The sequence below is a fragment of the Zosterops lateralis genome, assembly GCF_965231275.1.
Source record: "Zosterops lateralis genome assembly, chromosome: Z".
NCBI lineage: Eukaryota > Metazoa > Chordata > Aves > Passeriformes > Zosteropidae > Zosterops > Zosterops lateralis.
The window spans coordinates 46,788,201-46,804,539 of NC_139800.1; the positions used below are offsets into that span (position 1 = coordinate 46,788,201).

Genomic DNA, 16,339 nt, shown 5'->3' on the forward strand with positions numbered 1-16,339 from the left:
TTCAAGGAAGAGTAACACACATTAACTTAGTTTCAGCACACAGTAAACAACTGCCAGAGATTAAAAATACATTGGTTTGGACATGATGTCTTAGTCTCACGTAATCTTTCTTGTTTGCAATACATCTTCTTGATTGCTAAGAAAAAAAACAAACTTAAGTGTTTAAAAGCTTTTCATTAAAAACAAAAACCAACACAGCCTTAGTAAAACCTTCTCAAAGTCCTCTTGCAAATTAAGGTTTTGATTAATATATGCATTTTCAAAGAATTCAAGAGACAGACACACTTAGGACAGGCACTGGAACAGAGGCCAGGCAGTCCCACACAGTTCCTGCCCCTTCTGGGGGCGTGCAGAAGGTTTCACACTACACACAGTAACACCATGGCAGTGAAGTAGAAAGAGCAGGAAAGTTTCATTGCCAATGTCAAGTCAGGGACAAATTTTCAATCCTGTTAAGTCTGGAAGTTCAGCTCTGTCCAGCACTGACAAGCAGAAGGAATGATAGAAGGACAGAAGAATGGTGTTGGCTTCCCATCGAGGAAAGGGCAGTGCTCAGAGGCCCATGTGCCTAGTTGAGTCTGTGGTTTTCTTGGGATAAGGGTGTCCTGTAATGCTTTCTATGCGAGGAGACTGGGAAAGACACCATTTAACACAGAGATCAAGTGACTTTCCCAAGTATACCCAGGGTTCTCCCATAGACAAGGCCAGCAATTGAGACAACCATCTTACACTCAGTAACCTTCAACAGAAGGTTCAAACTTCTTTTCTGCTGGACCAAATTTGCCTGAGGTAGTCAAAAAACCAAAAAAAATTAGACAGATCCAGGGACACAGAGACATGGCAGCTCAACTATTTGTCAACGTAGGCATTGACACACATTTCTTTCCACCCTTTTTCCTTTAATTGTTGTCTGCCTTCCCCTTCATTGCTGTAATTCTCTCAGGAGACTGAAATTGTCAAAACAGCTCCACCATTCCTCACTGGATTTTTTTTGTTGTTGTTTCTTCCTTTATTTTTCACAGAAGGTAATTCATAGCCATTTGAATCCCAAATTTATGTTGATGTTGTTGCAGGTTTGACATTCCTTCAAGGTCAGTATCACTGCAAATAAGCCACGAGACTCAAATCATGATGCAAAAATATAAGTATTTACTAAGCAGATTCATTCTTGTAAGTAATGACAAATTCAAATTGCAAAAAGATGCACAAAGTCAGCAGATTAAATTTGTTGTTTGTATTAATGCACTTCTGCAGTGCCAGCATCCACCCAACTCAAAAGCAGCTCATTTAAAAATACAGGACAGAGGTGAAAAGAAAAAAACAATCCTCAAATTGCACAGGGTGGTCATCAACTTGTCCATAGCAGAGAGACACAATTTGTTTGAAGTATTTTGTTTCTAATACGCACTGTGATTTGTACCACTGATAGACCACTAGCAGCCTTTGTCATGTCTGTAACTGAGCTGTTACTCCTTAGCAAACCACATGAGCATCTGCTCAGCAATAGGTTGAAACTTTCAGCCTTCTCAGCAATGTTCTACATCCAGACTCAAAAACTAACCTGAACTAAACATAACTGACTTTATCAAAGCTCTCACAATCAGACTGTATGTGAGAAAGTATGATGGCAACCAGCAAAATGCTCAAAGCAGTAAGTTAGAAAATGTTTAAGGCTGTGTGTTGCCTTGATCAAGCACTTGATTTCAGCACATGGAATGAATATACAAAGGCAGTGCAGAGGTGCAGCCTCACCTCAAAGAAGAGCACCCAAGAGCATCTAAACCTGAGGACTTTCTGCCCCACGACTGAAAGAGGTGAGACAGAGAATTTGGAACAGCCTTCAGCATGCTGCTGAGGGTCTTTACAGTTGTTGGAAGTGGGCATAGAAATGCTGCAGTTCTGAGGGACTAACATCCCAGTTAACACTTGATGAACCATATCCTCTCTCCAACAGCCTTAAAACCTATGAATTCTCACTCCAGGTAACACTAGAACCTGTATTTGTCTCTGAGTCTCAGCATCAGTGTCTAGTGCCTCTCTTGTCTGAACACTATCACATGAAGTTCAGAGAAGGGACCTTGGCCTTCAAACAGAAGAACCTGCCTTTTGCATGTAGCCCTCTGACATGAAACAAGCCAATGGCAACAAAACAGAGATCTGTCCCTTTCTTTCTGCCAGCCTTCTCTGCTTATTGCCATTCCTCTTCCAGGCCTCCTCAACAATTTGACAGACTTCAAACACTGTTGAAGGACTTCTCAATTTCATGCAACTGCCACATGAAATTTCCCATGATGCCATCTTGTTGCTAGGCCAGATTTTTGTGCTGCTGCCTTTGGGCTGTGCCCCAGGATAAATAAGACATTCCCATTTCTGTAAGGGCAGGATGCCTGTCTTCCTTTAGTTGAGGACATTTGCAGAGGTTACTTAGAGCTTTTGAGCCCCATACTTACTGCAGTTCTGACAAACATGTAGTCTTTACATAACTCAGCAAGACTTCTAAACCCAGGTAGCCTTCAAAGATTTGATTTCAGAGCTTCATGAATTCAAACCCTACCCTTCTACTAGTCAGAGAAGAAAGCCCTCCTTTCCATGGACACCAGCTTTGGTATACATCAGTCTTCTTTAATGTCTGTGCTTTTGCCAGCACATGAACAAGTCTCCATGGCTAGCAGTTGAACTGCATCCTGCACTTCCCTCTCCTTAACAACTAACAAAAAGGGAAGCCAGTAGCTTATATTTAGAGCATTCCATTTCACCAGGAAGATCTCAATAACTGCAATGCATCATCCATTAGGTTCCTGCCCAGCTCCAAATCTGCTGCTGCAGATAGCATTTCCCATACAAAGCAGGCTAAAATTTCAGCACTGACAAATCCTATTTGTGCCTAAACCATGCAGCTGGCAAGAAACCACCACTTTGCTTCAATTATGAAAGATTAAAAAAAAAATCAGAAAGATTCAGGTATACAGCAACAGATATTAAATCAAAAGCATGCAGAATTTCCTTCAAAGGGGACAGAGAAATTCAAGGAGAAGAATCTTTCTCTCCGCCATGAATCAATCCTATACTTAATATATGTGAAATTTTATTATTTCTTCCTCTCTGGGAGAGAAAACTTCCTGCTTATCCATGTCGCTTCACTCCAAGCAGGCTTTTGGCAAGCAGATGGCCTGAAGCACAAATCTTATTTGTGGCCTACCTCTACAACCAGCTGAAGGTTGATCCACCAAGGATATTTCAATAAGCACAGTACTCACAGTGCCTGCTTGAAAGTAAGACAAACATAAGTAAGATCCCAGTGGACACAAGCAAGAGCTTTGTGTGATTCTGACAGCAACAGGCCAAACAGAGTCAAGCAAACATAAAAGGAAGTTTTCTCAAGAAAGGCACAGGAAAAAAAGGACTTGATCAGTTTTTCATCTCTTGGTTTGGATCATGGATGGAATAAATCAGCTGACTATCATTGTAGTTGTTTCATGTCAACAGCAACCATTTGCTTCCTTGGAAGACATCTTGCAACTTAATCAAATTTCTTGAAGAAAATATCTTTGCCACCAGTACACATTAGGAAAAACCAATGCTTTAAATACCATTCCTTGTAAAAAATGTGTACAACAGATATGCCACCTACCCCAGATTCCCACCTCCTGCCACTGGATCCCAAGCACCTTCTTCTCCACTTCATCTCTTCAAAAAGCTATAGAGAGCAATGAGGTGATCCCTCTGCATCCTTCTCTCCAAAACAGAAAAAACAGGTCCTTAGCCACTCCTCGGAAGATATTCCTTCTAGCCCTTTCACTAGCTTTGTTGCCCTCTTCTGAATACATTCAATGCCCTTAAAAACATGTTTAATTTGTGGGGCCCAGAATTACATACAACACAGGTGGAAGTTATCTGAGAATGGAAGTAATTTGTCCCCATCCAACACCTATCACATGCTACAGTGGGCTTGAGATCTCATGTCTCTTGCCAGATTATCCAGTCTTTGTGATTTGGATGCACCTGAGTGCAAAATTACAGACCTAACATGTTAATGGTTTCAAGGATCACAGACAAAAGAGACCCCAGAAGTCAATACCAGCAGTATTTGTTGGCATTACGACCTGCAGTTTTGCATTAGTTTCTGTCCTGCTCCAGAACTTCATACATTAACATAAGCAGTGGAGCACAGCCTAGTAGATGCATGAGGTCCCAGAGCAGCACAGAGGTTCAGCAGAGAACTGAGAAATGTGAGAATAAGACAGTGAGTTGGAGAAGGAGAAAACAGAAACCCCTGTGTTTATTTCACAGTGCGTTCCATCCTGAACAGGTCTGTACTGCCTTTGACTGCACTCAATCTTGCGAAATTCTGCAGGAAAAATTAAGGACTTAATTCTCACTTCATAAGCTACTAAAGTGAGGTATATGCAGCAGCAGAATATGCAGGAGGTCACTGCTAAGACGTTAAACACTAGTGTGGTTTTCATTCAGGCTTATCTGGCATTCACACACCCTCACATCTTCCCTAATGTAAGCTTAGCACAGGAGCTGTTCTTTCAGAGCTTAAGTCACACAGTGACTTAAATCCCATTATCTTCATGAGGGTTTGGATCTCTGTCTGCCTTCAAGAACAAGGGGACTCCCTCTGGACTGTGTTTTGTGATATACCCAGCTGAATCAAAGTTGCTGGTAAGAGACATGAAGTGGGCAGTGCCCCCCTGCTGGCATGTTCCAGATGGCAATCTGGCTGCATTTATCTTGTGCCTATAGTATTTTAAGAATCCTTCTGAACCAAACCAATACTTACAGTATTTTAAGAATCTTTCTGATTCTTGACAGAAGAAGCAGATGTGAAGCAACAGTCCCCATTCTAAACTGCTGCCAATAAATTAGCAAATCACGCCTGTGTTATCTATCATAGTGAATATGTATCCAGAAACTCAGATGTACCCTTCCTCTTAGTAGGGTTGCACTTCACTATTAATTCAAGGGGTCCTGGAAGCATGAAGAAGAAATTTAGACAGAACCATTCATATGCACTGTTACATGTGAAAGGATTTACATAATTTATCCACAGGCTGATGTTAAAAAAAGTCAATATTTAAGGCAAATATCCCAACATTTTACTATCCAGTTATTGCCATTTCTCCCATTCATGGCAATAAAAGTAGCACATTAAAAAGGCTCTGTGCAGCATCGTTTTTAGAGCTACCGTGTGTTCTGTATAACACAATTTCAGAATATTCTGGTCTGCAGAATGTTGCTTTCTGCAGTAGGAAATCTCTCTCTCTTCAAAGACATCATGATCCAACATCCCAGTAAATTCTCCTCACTTTCCATATGTTTCCTCTTTTCTTTTTCATAAGAAAATACCCCAGACCTTGGACCTCAAATCACCCAGTAAAAGAATGACACCCAGAAGAGTTTTATGAAGTTTATTGTCTTCTTTTTAAAACCAGTCTCCCTAATTGTCCAAGCCAGCAGTGACATAGGAAGTGATAAAGCATAGTACAACATGGGAGTCAGGTGTTCATGCACAATGTGCTTTCCCACAAACTTAAGAAGAAATAAGAAATGCACAGTGAAAAGCTTTAAAGCTAAACAAAATCATTCAAGACAAATTCCAGATCCTCTAGTTCCTGCTCTCTCTTGGGAAATCATACACATTGGTCATTATAACAGTAGCCCAGCTCTGACCTGGCTTGGCAATGAACACTAATTGTCAAATATAGTCATGAAATTATTCTGATTGTTTTCATTTAAAAAAACTGTCACAGGAACAGCAAAGTGACCAATCGCGCAGGCTACACACCTCTGTAAACATCTGTGACTGCAGGGTCAAAGATACAAAATATTCCCTTGCTGTTACTCCTGTGGGAGAAAAAGCAGTAACTTTAAGCCTTTAGGTGTCCTCTTGATAGTTTCTTCCTGTTTTACACAGCTAATAAGCATCATGACTTCTCCATGGCTTCTGTCACTATCAGACAACAGTCTGACTTCTTTATAGAGTGTTGAAAGGTCTGAGATGCACAAAAAAAAAAAAAAAAAAAAAAAAAAAAAAATCCCAAACGCCACCACCAAAAACCCTACAGACGGAAATTGGCAAAAAAACCTACTATTTTGTACTTTTGTACTGTTTCTCCTGGACCCACAATCCCTACTGATAATGAAAGGGTCAAGGATTTTGGCATGAAGAGGACAGGGATTTAAAAAGATGCATTTCAAGCTAGTCAACCTCCAGGCAGAAACTCTGCTGCCAACACAGAAGCAAAATCCCAGTGCTGGGACACAAAGGACAGCAGAGAATGACCTTCCACTGCACAGAAACAGCAGACTTCTGCACACCCTTTAGCAACAAGCCAGGGAAAGGATATATTCTATTGCAGCAATAAAATAACCTGTTAAACTGATTTCACAGAACCTAAATATCCTCACCACGCAGACTTCCAGACAAAGCAACTTGACACCACATAACTGCCTTTCCTTGGTTGTTAACTTTGCTCATCTATCTTTCAAAACACCTTGTTGCCTTCTTCCCCTATGGGCAAAACTCCAAGGAAAAGGAAATCTGATCATTCTGTGCCATTAGAGACAAGGCTAGTATCTTCAAAGTTTGCTTCAAAGGCAACGGCAAAACTCCCACAGAAGCATTCTGCTAAGGTTCGTGTTACTGCTAATTAGCAGAGAGTGAGACCTCATCTTTCTCAATAAGGTGCATGAGGAAGTAGGAGAATGATGTCTTCCTATGAGTACCTTATTAGACCACTCCCTATGACAAAACCTGGTTCCAAGCTCCTCACATGCTTCAGAGATCTGCATAGTCCTGCCCAGGAGGGAAAGGTCAAAAGAAACCACTGAAGTTTTCAAATCCAGACTCTCAGCTATCATAAGCTCTGGACTAAGCTCCATTTTGGGGCTGTACGCTGAGAAGAGAAAATGACGCACCCATTTTGAAAATGATATACCCATTATGGTCCGTCAAGGACACCCAACTGGCCCTCAGCCTTTGTGAATTTTCACCATCTGAGACAGTTTAAGGGTTAAGCTACCTTAGCTGTAGGTGCTCTGCAAGCAAAATCTAGAGCAGGTCTGATTCTGTGTAAATTAGAGTGGACCGTAATGACAAAATTGCAGTATTTTTTTCTTTCTTCCAGGAGTGCCGTAAGAGATTATGACAATGGGATAAGAACTTTTGCACCATTCAAAAAATCCTACCATACAGAAAAGTTAATTCAGAGGTGTTTCGGGAAAAGCGATATTGAACTAAAATCAAAGAGCCATGAAATCCAGCTAAAGACCTCCCAGAAAGTGAGGATAATAAAAATGGTCACTAGCAAATCAGACCATGTACCCTACCCAAAGCAAGCTTATCAGTCAGACCTAGAGGTTTGGTGCTTTGCTCAGTTTGACCATCCTTGTGGAGACAATTCACAGATTATTCTGAGCTGGAAAGGACCCAGAAGGATCATTGAGTCCAACCCTTAAGAAAATCTCCCTTTGAATATCAGAACTGGCAGATAGAAAGGGTTCTGGCCCCAAAACTAAGGAAGCAAACTATAACCTTTAGTCTTTGGTTTGCTGTGCCAGTCTGGCCAGCTTGGATGATTTGCATCATCTTAGGCTTTAACTCCAGGGAGAAACCAGTGTCCAAAACCACCTTTATTTTCCAAATTATATTTGCACTGGGAGATCTTGCTTTATCTTGTTGAAACGATTTGTAATTTAAAAATGGGACTCTGCTTAATGAATTAGCATATCCTGGATTTTACCAGTCTGCAGCAACTTCTCCTTTATTGAGTAAGTGGGTAAGTTCCAGACACATTAAGTCATCTGGCAGAAAAGCTGGTGCCCTGGGCAGCATTTTGACAAACATCAGGAGCTCAGACTTCACAAAAAGATGCTTTTTGAATTTACCTTCTCAGAAAGTCCTATTGTCATACAAATCCTGATCTTGGCATGCAACATCATGTTAGAATGAAGGTCTGCCCAGGGTGAATGTTGTTAAGCACAGGCAGACATTGCTTCCAACCCATGTTAAGTCACCAAGCTGCAGAAAAAAGCAGGCATCGTAGATGTTGTTCCTTTGCTGCAGCCCTCCTCCCCCCTTCAACTGCAGTCTCCAAGCAGTTATTTCCCTTTACATGGATCTCCAGCTGTAGTGGCTGCATCTTCAGTTTGCAGGTATATTAGTTCATTTCTGTGCAAGCAACCTTGCCCTACAGCAAACAGTGCAAAGCCTGCACATCTTAACACTAATTCTCCTTCAAAACAGGCACTGAAGAGTGAAATGAAACATAGCACTGCTACCACACAAACCATTACTTTGTCATGTAGACGTCTTCATACCTCACTATTTTGTACAACCAAATTAGTCCCTTTCTTCTCCCATTTGATCTCCCTATTCAAAATATCCCAACTAAAACTTGAGTTGATTGCTTCATTCTTAACCCTGACAATTTTGCTCCTGTTGTGAAAAACACTCACCACTTTCAGAGATGAAAACATTTTTTCCATGCCACGGGATAGAATCCTGCAGTAAATGTTGAAGTTGTATACAACATCAATATCACCACACATTAAACATTTACACGGCCCCATGATTCTAGAGTTTCTTGAAAGAAAAAAGAATGAAAAGAGCACACATGAGATAGAGTACAAGAGAGAATGATCTACTTCCTCTGAGGCCAATATTTCAGTTTCCAATAGCATCCAGCATCACCTCAGTGATGCTTAGACCATTGCTTAGACCAAATGTCCAGGTCAACCAGCCTAGAAAGTAACTGTGGCAGAAAAAAGGACCTCATTCCCAAATATTTGTTCAGTGTTTCAATTTTGCCTATACACATCCCTACTTTTTCTACTTCACAACATTAGGTTAAAACAATTCCTCACACACATAAGCTAATAAACAGAAACACACACAAGATTGGCCTCAAATCCAGGTAAAGGGTGTAGGAATACTTTATTATCACTTCCATCCTTATTAGGGCAGTGGTCTTACTAAAAATAACTCTCAGAATATCTGGGACAAAATTTTCTGCACTGGTCATTTTTTGTTCAGGATCTGGCCAATCTTTGGGACAAAGGTGAAAGAAGGCTTACTCACATAGACAAAATGTCACTCCTTCTTTGTGCTTACGCTGCCTAAACCAGTTTTTGTCCTTTATAATGCCTGCCTCAGTGGCATGGCATGAAGCAAATCAAGACCTGCACACTGCACAGTAGAATATGCATCCAGTTGGTAGGGTGCCAATTAGACATGCCCAGGGTCAGCACACCTTATGTGGGAGGTCTCTTCTCTGACATGGGGCTTTGGTGTCTGCTTGTTGCTGCCCTCTCCTGCTCAGACTCTTCAAACACTCCACTCTGGGATCATAAGCTATTCCAGGTACAGACCCCAGTACAGCAGACCATCCCCTCTCTTTCTGGGTCCAAAGGTTAGGGATAGAAGGGATTCAAGGCCCCTTGTGTGCCAATCACACTTACCTCCTAGAGCTTGTTTCATAACAAAATCCATGATTTGTTGTTTGGGGTCCTGCCCACCTTCACACCTCACATGCACAGAGACCAGGAATCCTTGGAAGGCGGCCTGCAAAGAGGGACAATCAAAAGAGGAACAGTGTCTCTAGGAGAAGAAAAAGGCTGACCCTGGTCTTCCTCAGCTCTCTCCCCACAGCCCTTCTCCCTTGGTCTGAGTGCAGACAAGTTTCCAGCCCTCCATCCCTCCAGACCCTGCTTTGCACGACAATGCACCCGGGGAGCAGAGCTGCATCCTGAAGGGCGGTCAGCGGGTGCGAGGAGTCAGGGGGACACGGCGGCTCCCCCCAGGCTGGGCAAGGGCCCGGGAGCAAGTGCGGAGGAGCAATGCGGTGCCCTTTCATGGCTTGTCTCCTGCAGACGGGCAGGAGAGGGTTAAACCTTTGAACTTTCTCGTTTCCCCGCCTGCTTCTCGCCCTCTCGGTTTTCAGAGGGTTTGCTCCAGGTGGCAGCTCCGCCCGGGACCGCCGAGGGGGCATTTGAAGGTGACGAGCCCTGCAAGTCTCTAGGAGAGCAAGCGGGGGATGCCGGGCGATCAGGATGCGGATGTAGTCCGGGTGGCGGGATGGAAAGCCCTCCACCAGAACCCCTCGGAAAGCCCCCAGGGCAATGCCAGCGAGGGCTACACCTCCTCAGGGCGAGCCGGGACGGCTCAAGGTTGAGACCGGCCCGCCCCAAGCGCAGCACAGCAGCCCCTCCGCTCCGGCTGCTGCATCCCACTCCCCGCCCGGCTTCGGCACCGGGTCACAGCCGTGCCGGCGCCTAGAGGGGCACGAAAGCTGTCCCCGTCTCTGTGTGCCCGCACCCCGCCTCTCCTCTCTGCCCTTCCCGGCTCGGCACGGCTCGCCCGCCCCGGCGCCGATACCTCGTTCGGCAGCAGGCGCTGTGCAGAGCCGGGCCGGGCCGGGGCAGGTGTCTGCGGCAGGTGCCGGCTGCTGCGGCTCCTCTCCTCTCCCGCGGGCTCCGGCCGGCGCCCCTGTGCCCGAGGGCGGCCGGGGAAGTTGCGGGTGCAGAGTGGGGGAGAAGGAACGAGTCCAGAGCTTCTCCTTACTTTTCCCCCGCGCCCCTCTTTTTATCACAGCATTTCCGGACCATCCCACCGACACGGTCCCTCCTTCCTCCTCCCCTCGTTGCGGGAGCTGGACTCTCTCCCTCCCCCTCTCTCCGGCTCCCCCGCCCCTTCCCTGCGCCGCCCTCGCCCCTTGGTCTCGGTGTTCGCCGCGGAACAGGGCGCCAGCGCTCCCCGAATCCCGCGGAGGGGTGCGTGTGTCTGCATCCGTGTCCCCCACCCCATGCCTGGCTGTCTCCAGCAACCAGGTGTCCTTGTGCTTTGCCGTGGGGGGAAGGAGGGGTGGCTGTCAGCCCGCCGTTGCATTTTGCAATTGCTTCCTTGCCTCTCCTCGGGAGTCAGTGTGTGTGCCAGGGGAAATCTCTGCAACCACGGCTTCCTGCAAAAGGGGGAGGGTGTGGGAGAGCCTTCTGCATCCTCTGTTCTGAGTCCTTTCCGGAGATCCCCTCTCATTCCCTAGGTCCTGGAACGAGTTGGAGAGGCAAGGAAGAAGACAGGGAGGGAGCAGACTCTTTTCCTCCCTCTCGCTTCGCCTCGGATTAACTGTGGCCGGAGAAGAATCGCCGGCTGCTCGTCTCTGTGCTCTCGCTATCCAGCTGGGGGGGGGGGGGGGGGGGGGCGAGGGCGGGAGCGGGGGGAAGGGAGGGAGCGGGATGGGGGAAAAGAGGAAAGCCGTCCGCCTGAGATTGCCGCTGAAGGACGCGAGTGCAGCGATCCGTTGTCCAGCTCGGATTCGGGACGGTGTCTGAAGGTGAGAAGGAAGGAGCTGTGCACGGTGCGAGCGCTGCGTGGCCAAGCAGAGCAGTGCCAGAGCACCGGCGCCCACCTTTAGGGATGCCGACAGCCGGCTTGAAGCTGGGTGGGGAGGAGACGAGTTCTGCTGCTGATCAGCGCTTCTGTCGCCGACAGGAGAGGTGGGACAGCAACCCCCAAAGTAACCTATATGGGTCTGAAAGGAAGGAGGGGGCTAGGGTGCAGTGCTGCCGGCACTAGTGGAGCCCGGGATGGGGAGCAGCGGTGCCGCCCGGGGAGACGCTGGCACGGCCTGAGGGCGACGCCGTTTGAAGGTCAAGAAGGACGCCGGGGCCGCACCTGGCACGGCGCGGAAAGGCGTGCAGAGCCAGCAGGCGTGACAGGCAAGTCAGTCCCTCCCGGGGCAGCGATGCCGGCCATCGGGGGCTCCGCAGTCCGCAAAGCTTTCAGATGCCAGCTGCAGATGCGGGAGTGCATGTTTCTGCACTCAGGGCAGTGTCTACCACCTGAGTCTGCCTCGTGCCCCGTGCCTGTCAGTGTTTCAAAGGCATTCGGATAATGCCCTTTATAACATGTTTTCATTTTCTATCATCCTGAAGTGATCAGACAATTGGACTAGATTGTCTTTTTAGGTCCCTTCTCCTGAACTGTTCAGTTCTATTCTATAGGCTCCCAGAAAACCACTTTTGCAGCTGACACTAGTGTTAGTCCAAGAAACTCACTTGTGCTGCACTTTTACTAGCAAGTTTCAGAAAAGAAAAAAATAATACAACCATGGAGTGAAAAACCCTCTTGTTTTAACTCACTCTCAGAAATTGCCCTTCAAAAGGCATGATGCAGTATTTTTGATGCTTTTTCATATATAACAAAGGAATGTGTCAGCATAGATTACTGTGCTCAGGAAATGAACCTAGGAGCCTGCTGGAGCTGTGTTTCTGTGCTATTAACACAGTATTTCCAGATCTATGTTTCCTCCCCAAGTGCCTATACCACTTTGAGCAGGGTTTGAGTGTGTCATATCACACCTCACATTCCTTTTTCATCATATGATTGCTCTTAGAGAGAAGGACAGTGCCCCACCCCACACTACTAAACCTCCATATGCACATCTTCCTCTTGTATCCTGGCCTCTGGGAAGGAGCAATTAAAATACCCTCAAACAGAAGGATCAGAAAAGTGTGAGCCAACAGTTAGAACACCCAACTGCCTAAAATCAGCTTTCTTCTTCCTATTTTGGGAATCCTTGACCATGCCACATCAAAGAACTCCTGCAGCAGCTGAGGGTCAGCACAGCCAAGTGGGGTTGCTGAGCATTGTCATTGTCCCTGTTCATAGGCTCCTTACAAGCTTTGCAATAGCAAATGTCCTCCCTTTGGTGTAGAGAAGAGTGATACCATCCACAGGCACTTCAGAAGCTAGACAAAACAATAGGGACATCTAGAAGTCCCTGAGAGATCCTTGAGCTTCTTGTTGACCTGTTTAGAACTGCTGGTCTGTTTCCAGAGCCAGCTGACTCTCCAAGGGTCATGTACCCGTGGTTCTGTTTCCAAACTGTGTCCACTTTTTCCAGATTACACACCTGATGCAGAAAATCATGACACATGAAACAGTGAAACATAGCTCTTAGCACCAACTACCTCACAGTTCCCTCCTCTTTAGAAAAGCATCAAATCACAAACTTCACTGAGATACTCCTAGTCCCAGCTTCAGCATCTCTACCCTGTCCCAAGCACCAGCTTCCAGATAACTCCCACAGGATGTACCTTCCAGATGAAAAACCAGTTTCTTTGTGAGCCTGATTTAGGTTGCTCCTTCCAGGTGATACCCTCACTGTTCAGTCAGGAAGGTTCCCAGCGGTACACTCCTCACCCCATGAGGATCAGGCATAGAGATAAGAAAGGACACAGTAGAAAGAGATGATCTATTCTATTCTATTCTATTCTATTCTATTCTATTCTATTCTGTTTTGTTCTGTTCTATTCTATTCTACATGTGTCTATTCATAGTCTCAGGCTTCTTGAAAAAGCTTTTATGTTGGAGGCAGAGCCTTTGCTCAATTTGCAGAGAAATCCAGCATGAAAGATGGACTTCTGGGGATGTGTTAGGTTATTTAGTTGCCATACGTGATGTCTGCTACAAGAGAAATGACAGCTCCTGCAGCCATGGTACTGATATGAGCAATGCCACATGTGTGCCGTTCAGACATGGATGGGGTCACCAGATGTGGGTGCTATTTCACAACACACAGAGGACAAGCAGGAAGCAGCAAGTCAGACATGGAAAGCTTCTTTATTTTCTGACTCCATCAACTTATATACACTTTGTACAAAATCCAAAGATTGGCTAAGAAAGGTTAACACCTCATGAACCTCATTGGTCACCATTACTATCAATCATGTTCTCCTCCCAGAGGAGAACTATGCAAACACATTGATAAATTCTAAAAATACATATGGTTTACATGAAGCTGTGTGAGAATCATGTGGCAAAGATTCAAAGACTCAAAAGGAGGAAAATTCAGGGCGACACACATGCATCTTCTTTCTGATGGCGTATAACAATATACTAGGTTCATAATAATTTATGAGCATGAATCTGGCAGTAATGCAATTTTATAACATTTACTGGACAGTAACAAATCTCAGAAATAGCAGTGTTTTCTTGCCAGAGTATGGGATAGAGACTGGTGTTTGTGAATGGGATCTATTCCAGCACCGTGGACAGAGGAGAACAGCCACACGTACGCCGACACCTCCAAAACTTCCTCAAATACCAAAGCCAGTTCTTAGTCTGGCTTGCACTTATGCCTGCTCCTGATTGTGAGAATAGGCTTGTTCTTCCATGCAGAACCAGAACACTAGGAATGCACTTTGCGACCTTATTTGGTACATACGAAAAGCACAGAAAACTGAGCAAAGATCTCCTCCATGAAGTTTTGTGCATGGAACTCAGATTCCTTCCTTGGCCACCAGCTGGGAATCTGTGTTAATATTGATATCCATGTAAGAAGTGGAATAAGCCAATAATTGGGTTTGGTGACATTTTCCATAGAAAAAAAAAGTATATTTGGATCTCCAAAAAGAAGGAAAGGTCTGTTTTCAGAAGAAAAAAATTAGATTAGTCAGAATGTTTCATTTCAACATCTTAAAGCGCAATGTTTGATTACTCAATTCCATATGGTGTTTGACTACTAAACTGAAATCAATGCCATGTAAAATGATACTAATAAGAAAGCTCACAAACAAAGAGTAAAGGTTATAGAAAACACTTAAGCAGCTGCCCAAAATGAACATGCTTTGTTTCTTTTTCCCTTTCCTTTCCCCCACCCCCATCTTAACAGCTCTCACTATTGTAACTGCTGCATTGTTCAGTGGACTGCTGGCAAGACCGACAGGAGCAAAATGGTTAGCGTTTTATCAATACTGCTACTGAGACTGAGGAGTCAGGTACCTGGTAAGGGTAGTTTGTGTATATCAGTTGCAATCTCTTCAGTGGTTTAGTTCACTGAACACAAATCTACTGTATATTTCATTTTCTCTTCAGTTGTCAATCCTGACTGTCAAAACATTTCAGAATTCAAGCAATTTTTGCCTCTTCAGAAGTATTGCTTTGTTTCTTGTTCTTCCATTCAAATTACAACAGACTTTGAGTAAGGTTTTTATTTTCAAACTAAATAGAAAAAAAAAATTAAGAGGTGTGCTTCTCTTAAGCCAAAACCATAAAAGGATTTTTCAGCCATTTATGATAGCTCTGAAGCTCTAGTCTCTTAAGATTTCTTGAAGATTAACATTCTATTTAAGCATTGGCTTCAGCTATCACAAGACCAAATTTTAGCTGCCCACCCTTAGAAAAACTGGAACAAACGTGTATTGGTTATTCTGTCTCAATGACCTGTGAACACAAGAATGCAAATTAATTTTTTTTTTCTTTTTAATGAACACAGATGCCCCAGCCTATTTTATGAATAAGCCCCTTGGTAGGCTGTCATTTCTTCTTGTTTGTATTCTACCTTTTCTACTCCCCTAGTCACTGTATCTCCATTCCTTTCTTTGTTTCCTGTTCTCTGGACAAGCTCTTGCCTTACCAGACTGATTGAGAGTCCCTTGTCAGCAGGACTCTGATTCCTGTGGATAGGCATGATCAGGTAAATATCCTGTAGCTCTTATCTCCAGGATTTACAGCTCTACATTACAAGGCTTATTTGGCAGACAGAAATTGTCCATAAAGCCAAGAATCCATCTTTATCACTGAAGTGATTAAGTAAAGATGCCTCTATCCAAAGCATATCAAGTTTTGTCATGAGATTATTATTTCAAGTACTTTTGGCAGGAATTTTTCCACCAGTGAATAAGTCATCCAAACCAGAGCATTCTGTGATGTGTCAGCTTATACAGGAGTTTAGAAGCAAAGAAGGTAAAAAATATTTTTACTGTTCTATATTTGATGCTGTTGAACCATTCTACTTTGATGTATCAAAAGTGCTGCACCCTTTCCATGACCAAATGACTTTGTCTTGATTCTGCTTCAAGCAATATATGTCTGTATGAAAAATAAAAAAATCATAGCAGAGTAAATTGGGGGTTTTTCAGAATTCTTTTGGCATGGAGAGGGGAAAAGGGGTCACACTTTTCCTTTTTGTTGCAATTTAAACTGCAAGCAAGATTCAAAATGTCAAACACACTTTACAACAGAATTTCCATTTTCCCAGGTAATTCTGTGCCTTGCCTTCTTTTATTACTCTATGTCTTGGAAAAGAAAATGATCACAGGGAAACAGCATACTTGGCTGAGATTATAGCTTGGTGTCAGATGCTATGGCCTGTATTTCTTTTTCTGTGTTAAAAGAGTAGTCTCAAGTTCTGACCTCGACTTGGAAGAAGGGTCCTCACCTCAAAATGTCAATCTCTGAGCCATAACAACAAATTTAATTATTTTACATTTTAAACTTTTCATTAAGCATGAAGGGAATGTGTGCTTGTGTTAGTTTAAAACAGACTGGTAT

General features: G+C 44.2%; 1 protein-coding gene across 1 annotated transcript in view; it reads right to left on the reverse strand.

Annotated features, from left to right (window-relative positions):
* The window catches only part of CPLX1 (complexin 1), a 99,191-nt gene extending 89,628 nt beyond the window's left edge, over positions 1-9,563 (reverse strand). Inside the window, exon 1 of the mRNA XM_083884089.1 lies at positions 9,466-9,563. Within this exon, the coding sequence (XP_083740215.1) occupies positions 9,466-9,496 (31 nt within the window). The 5' untranslated portion in view covers positions 9,497-9,563. The remainder of the gene's footprint in view (positions 1-9,465) is intronic.
* Positions 9,564-16,339: the final 6,776 nt, after the last annotated feature.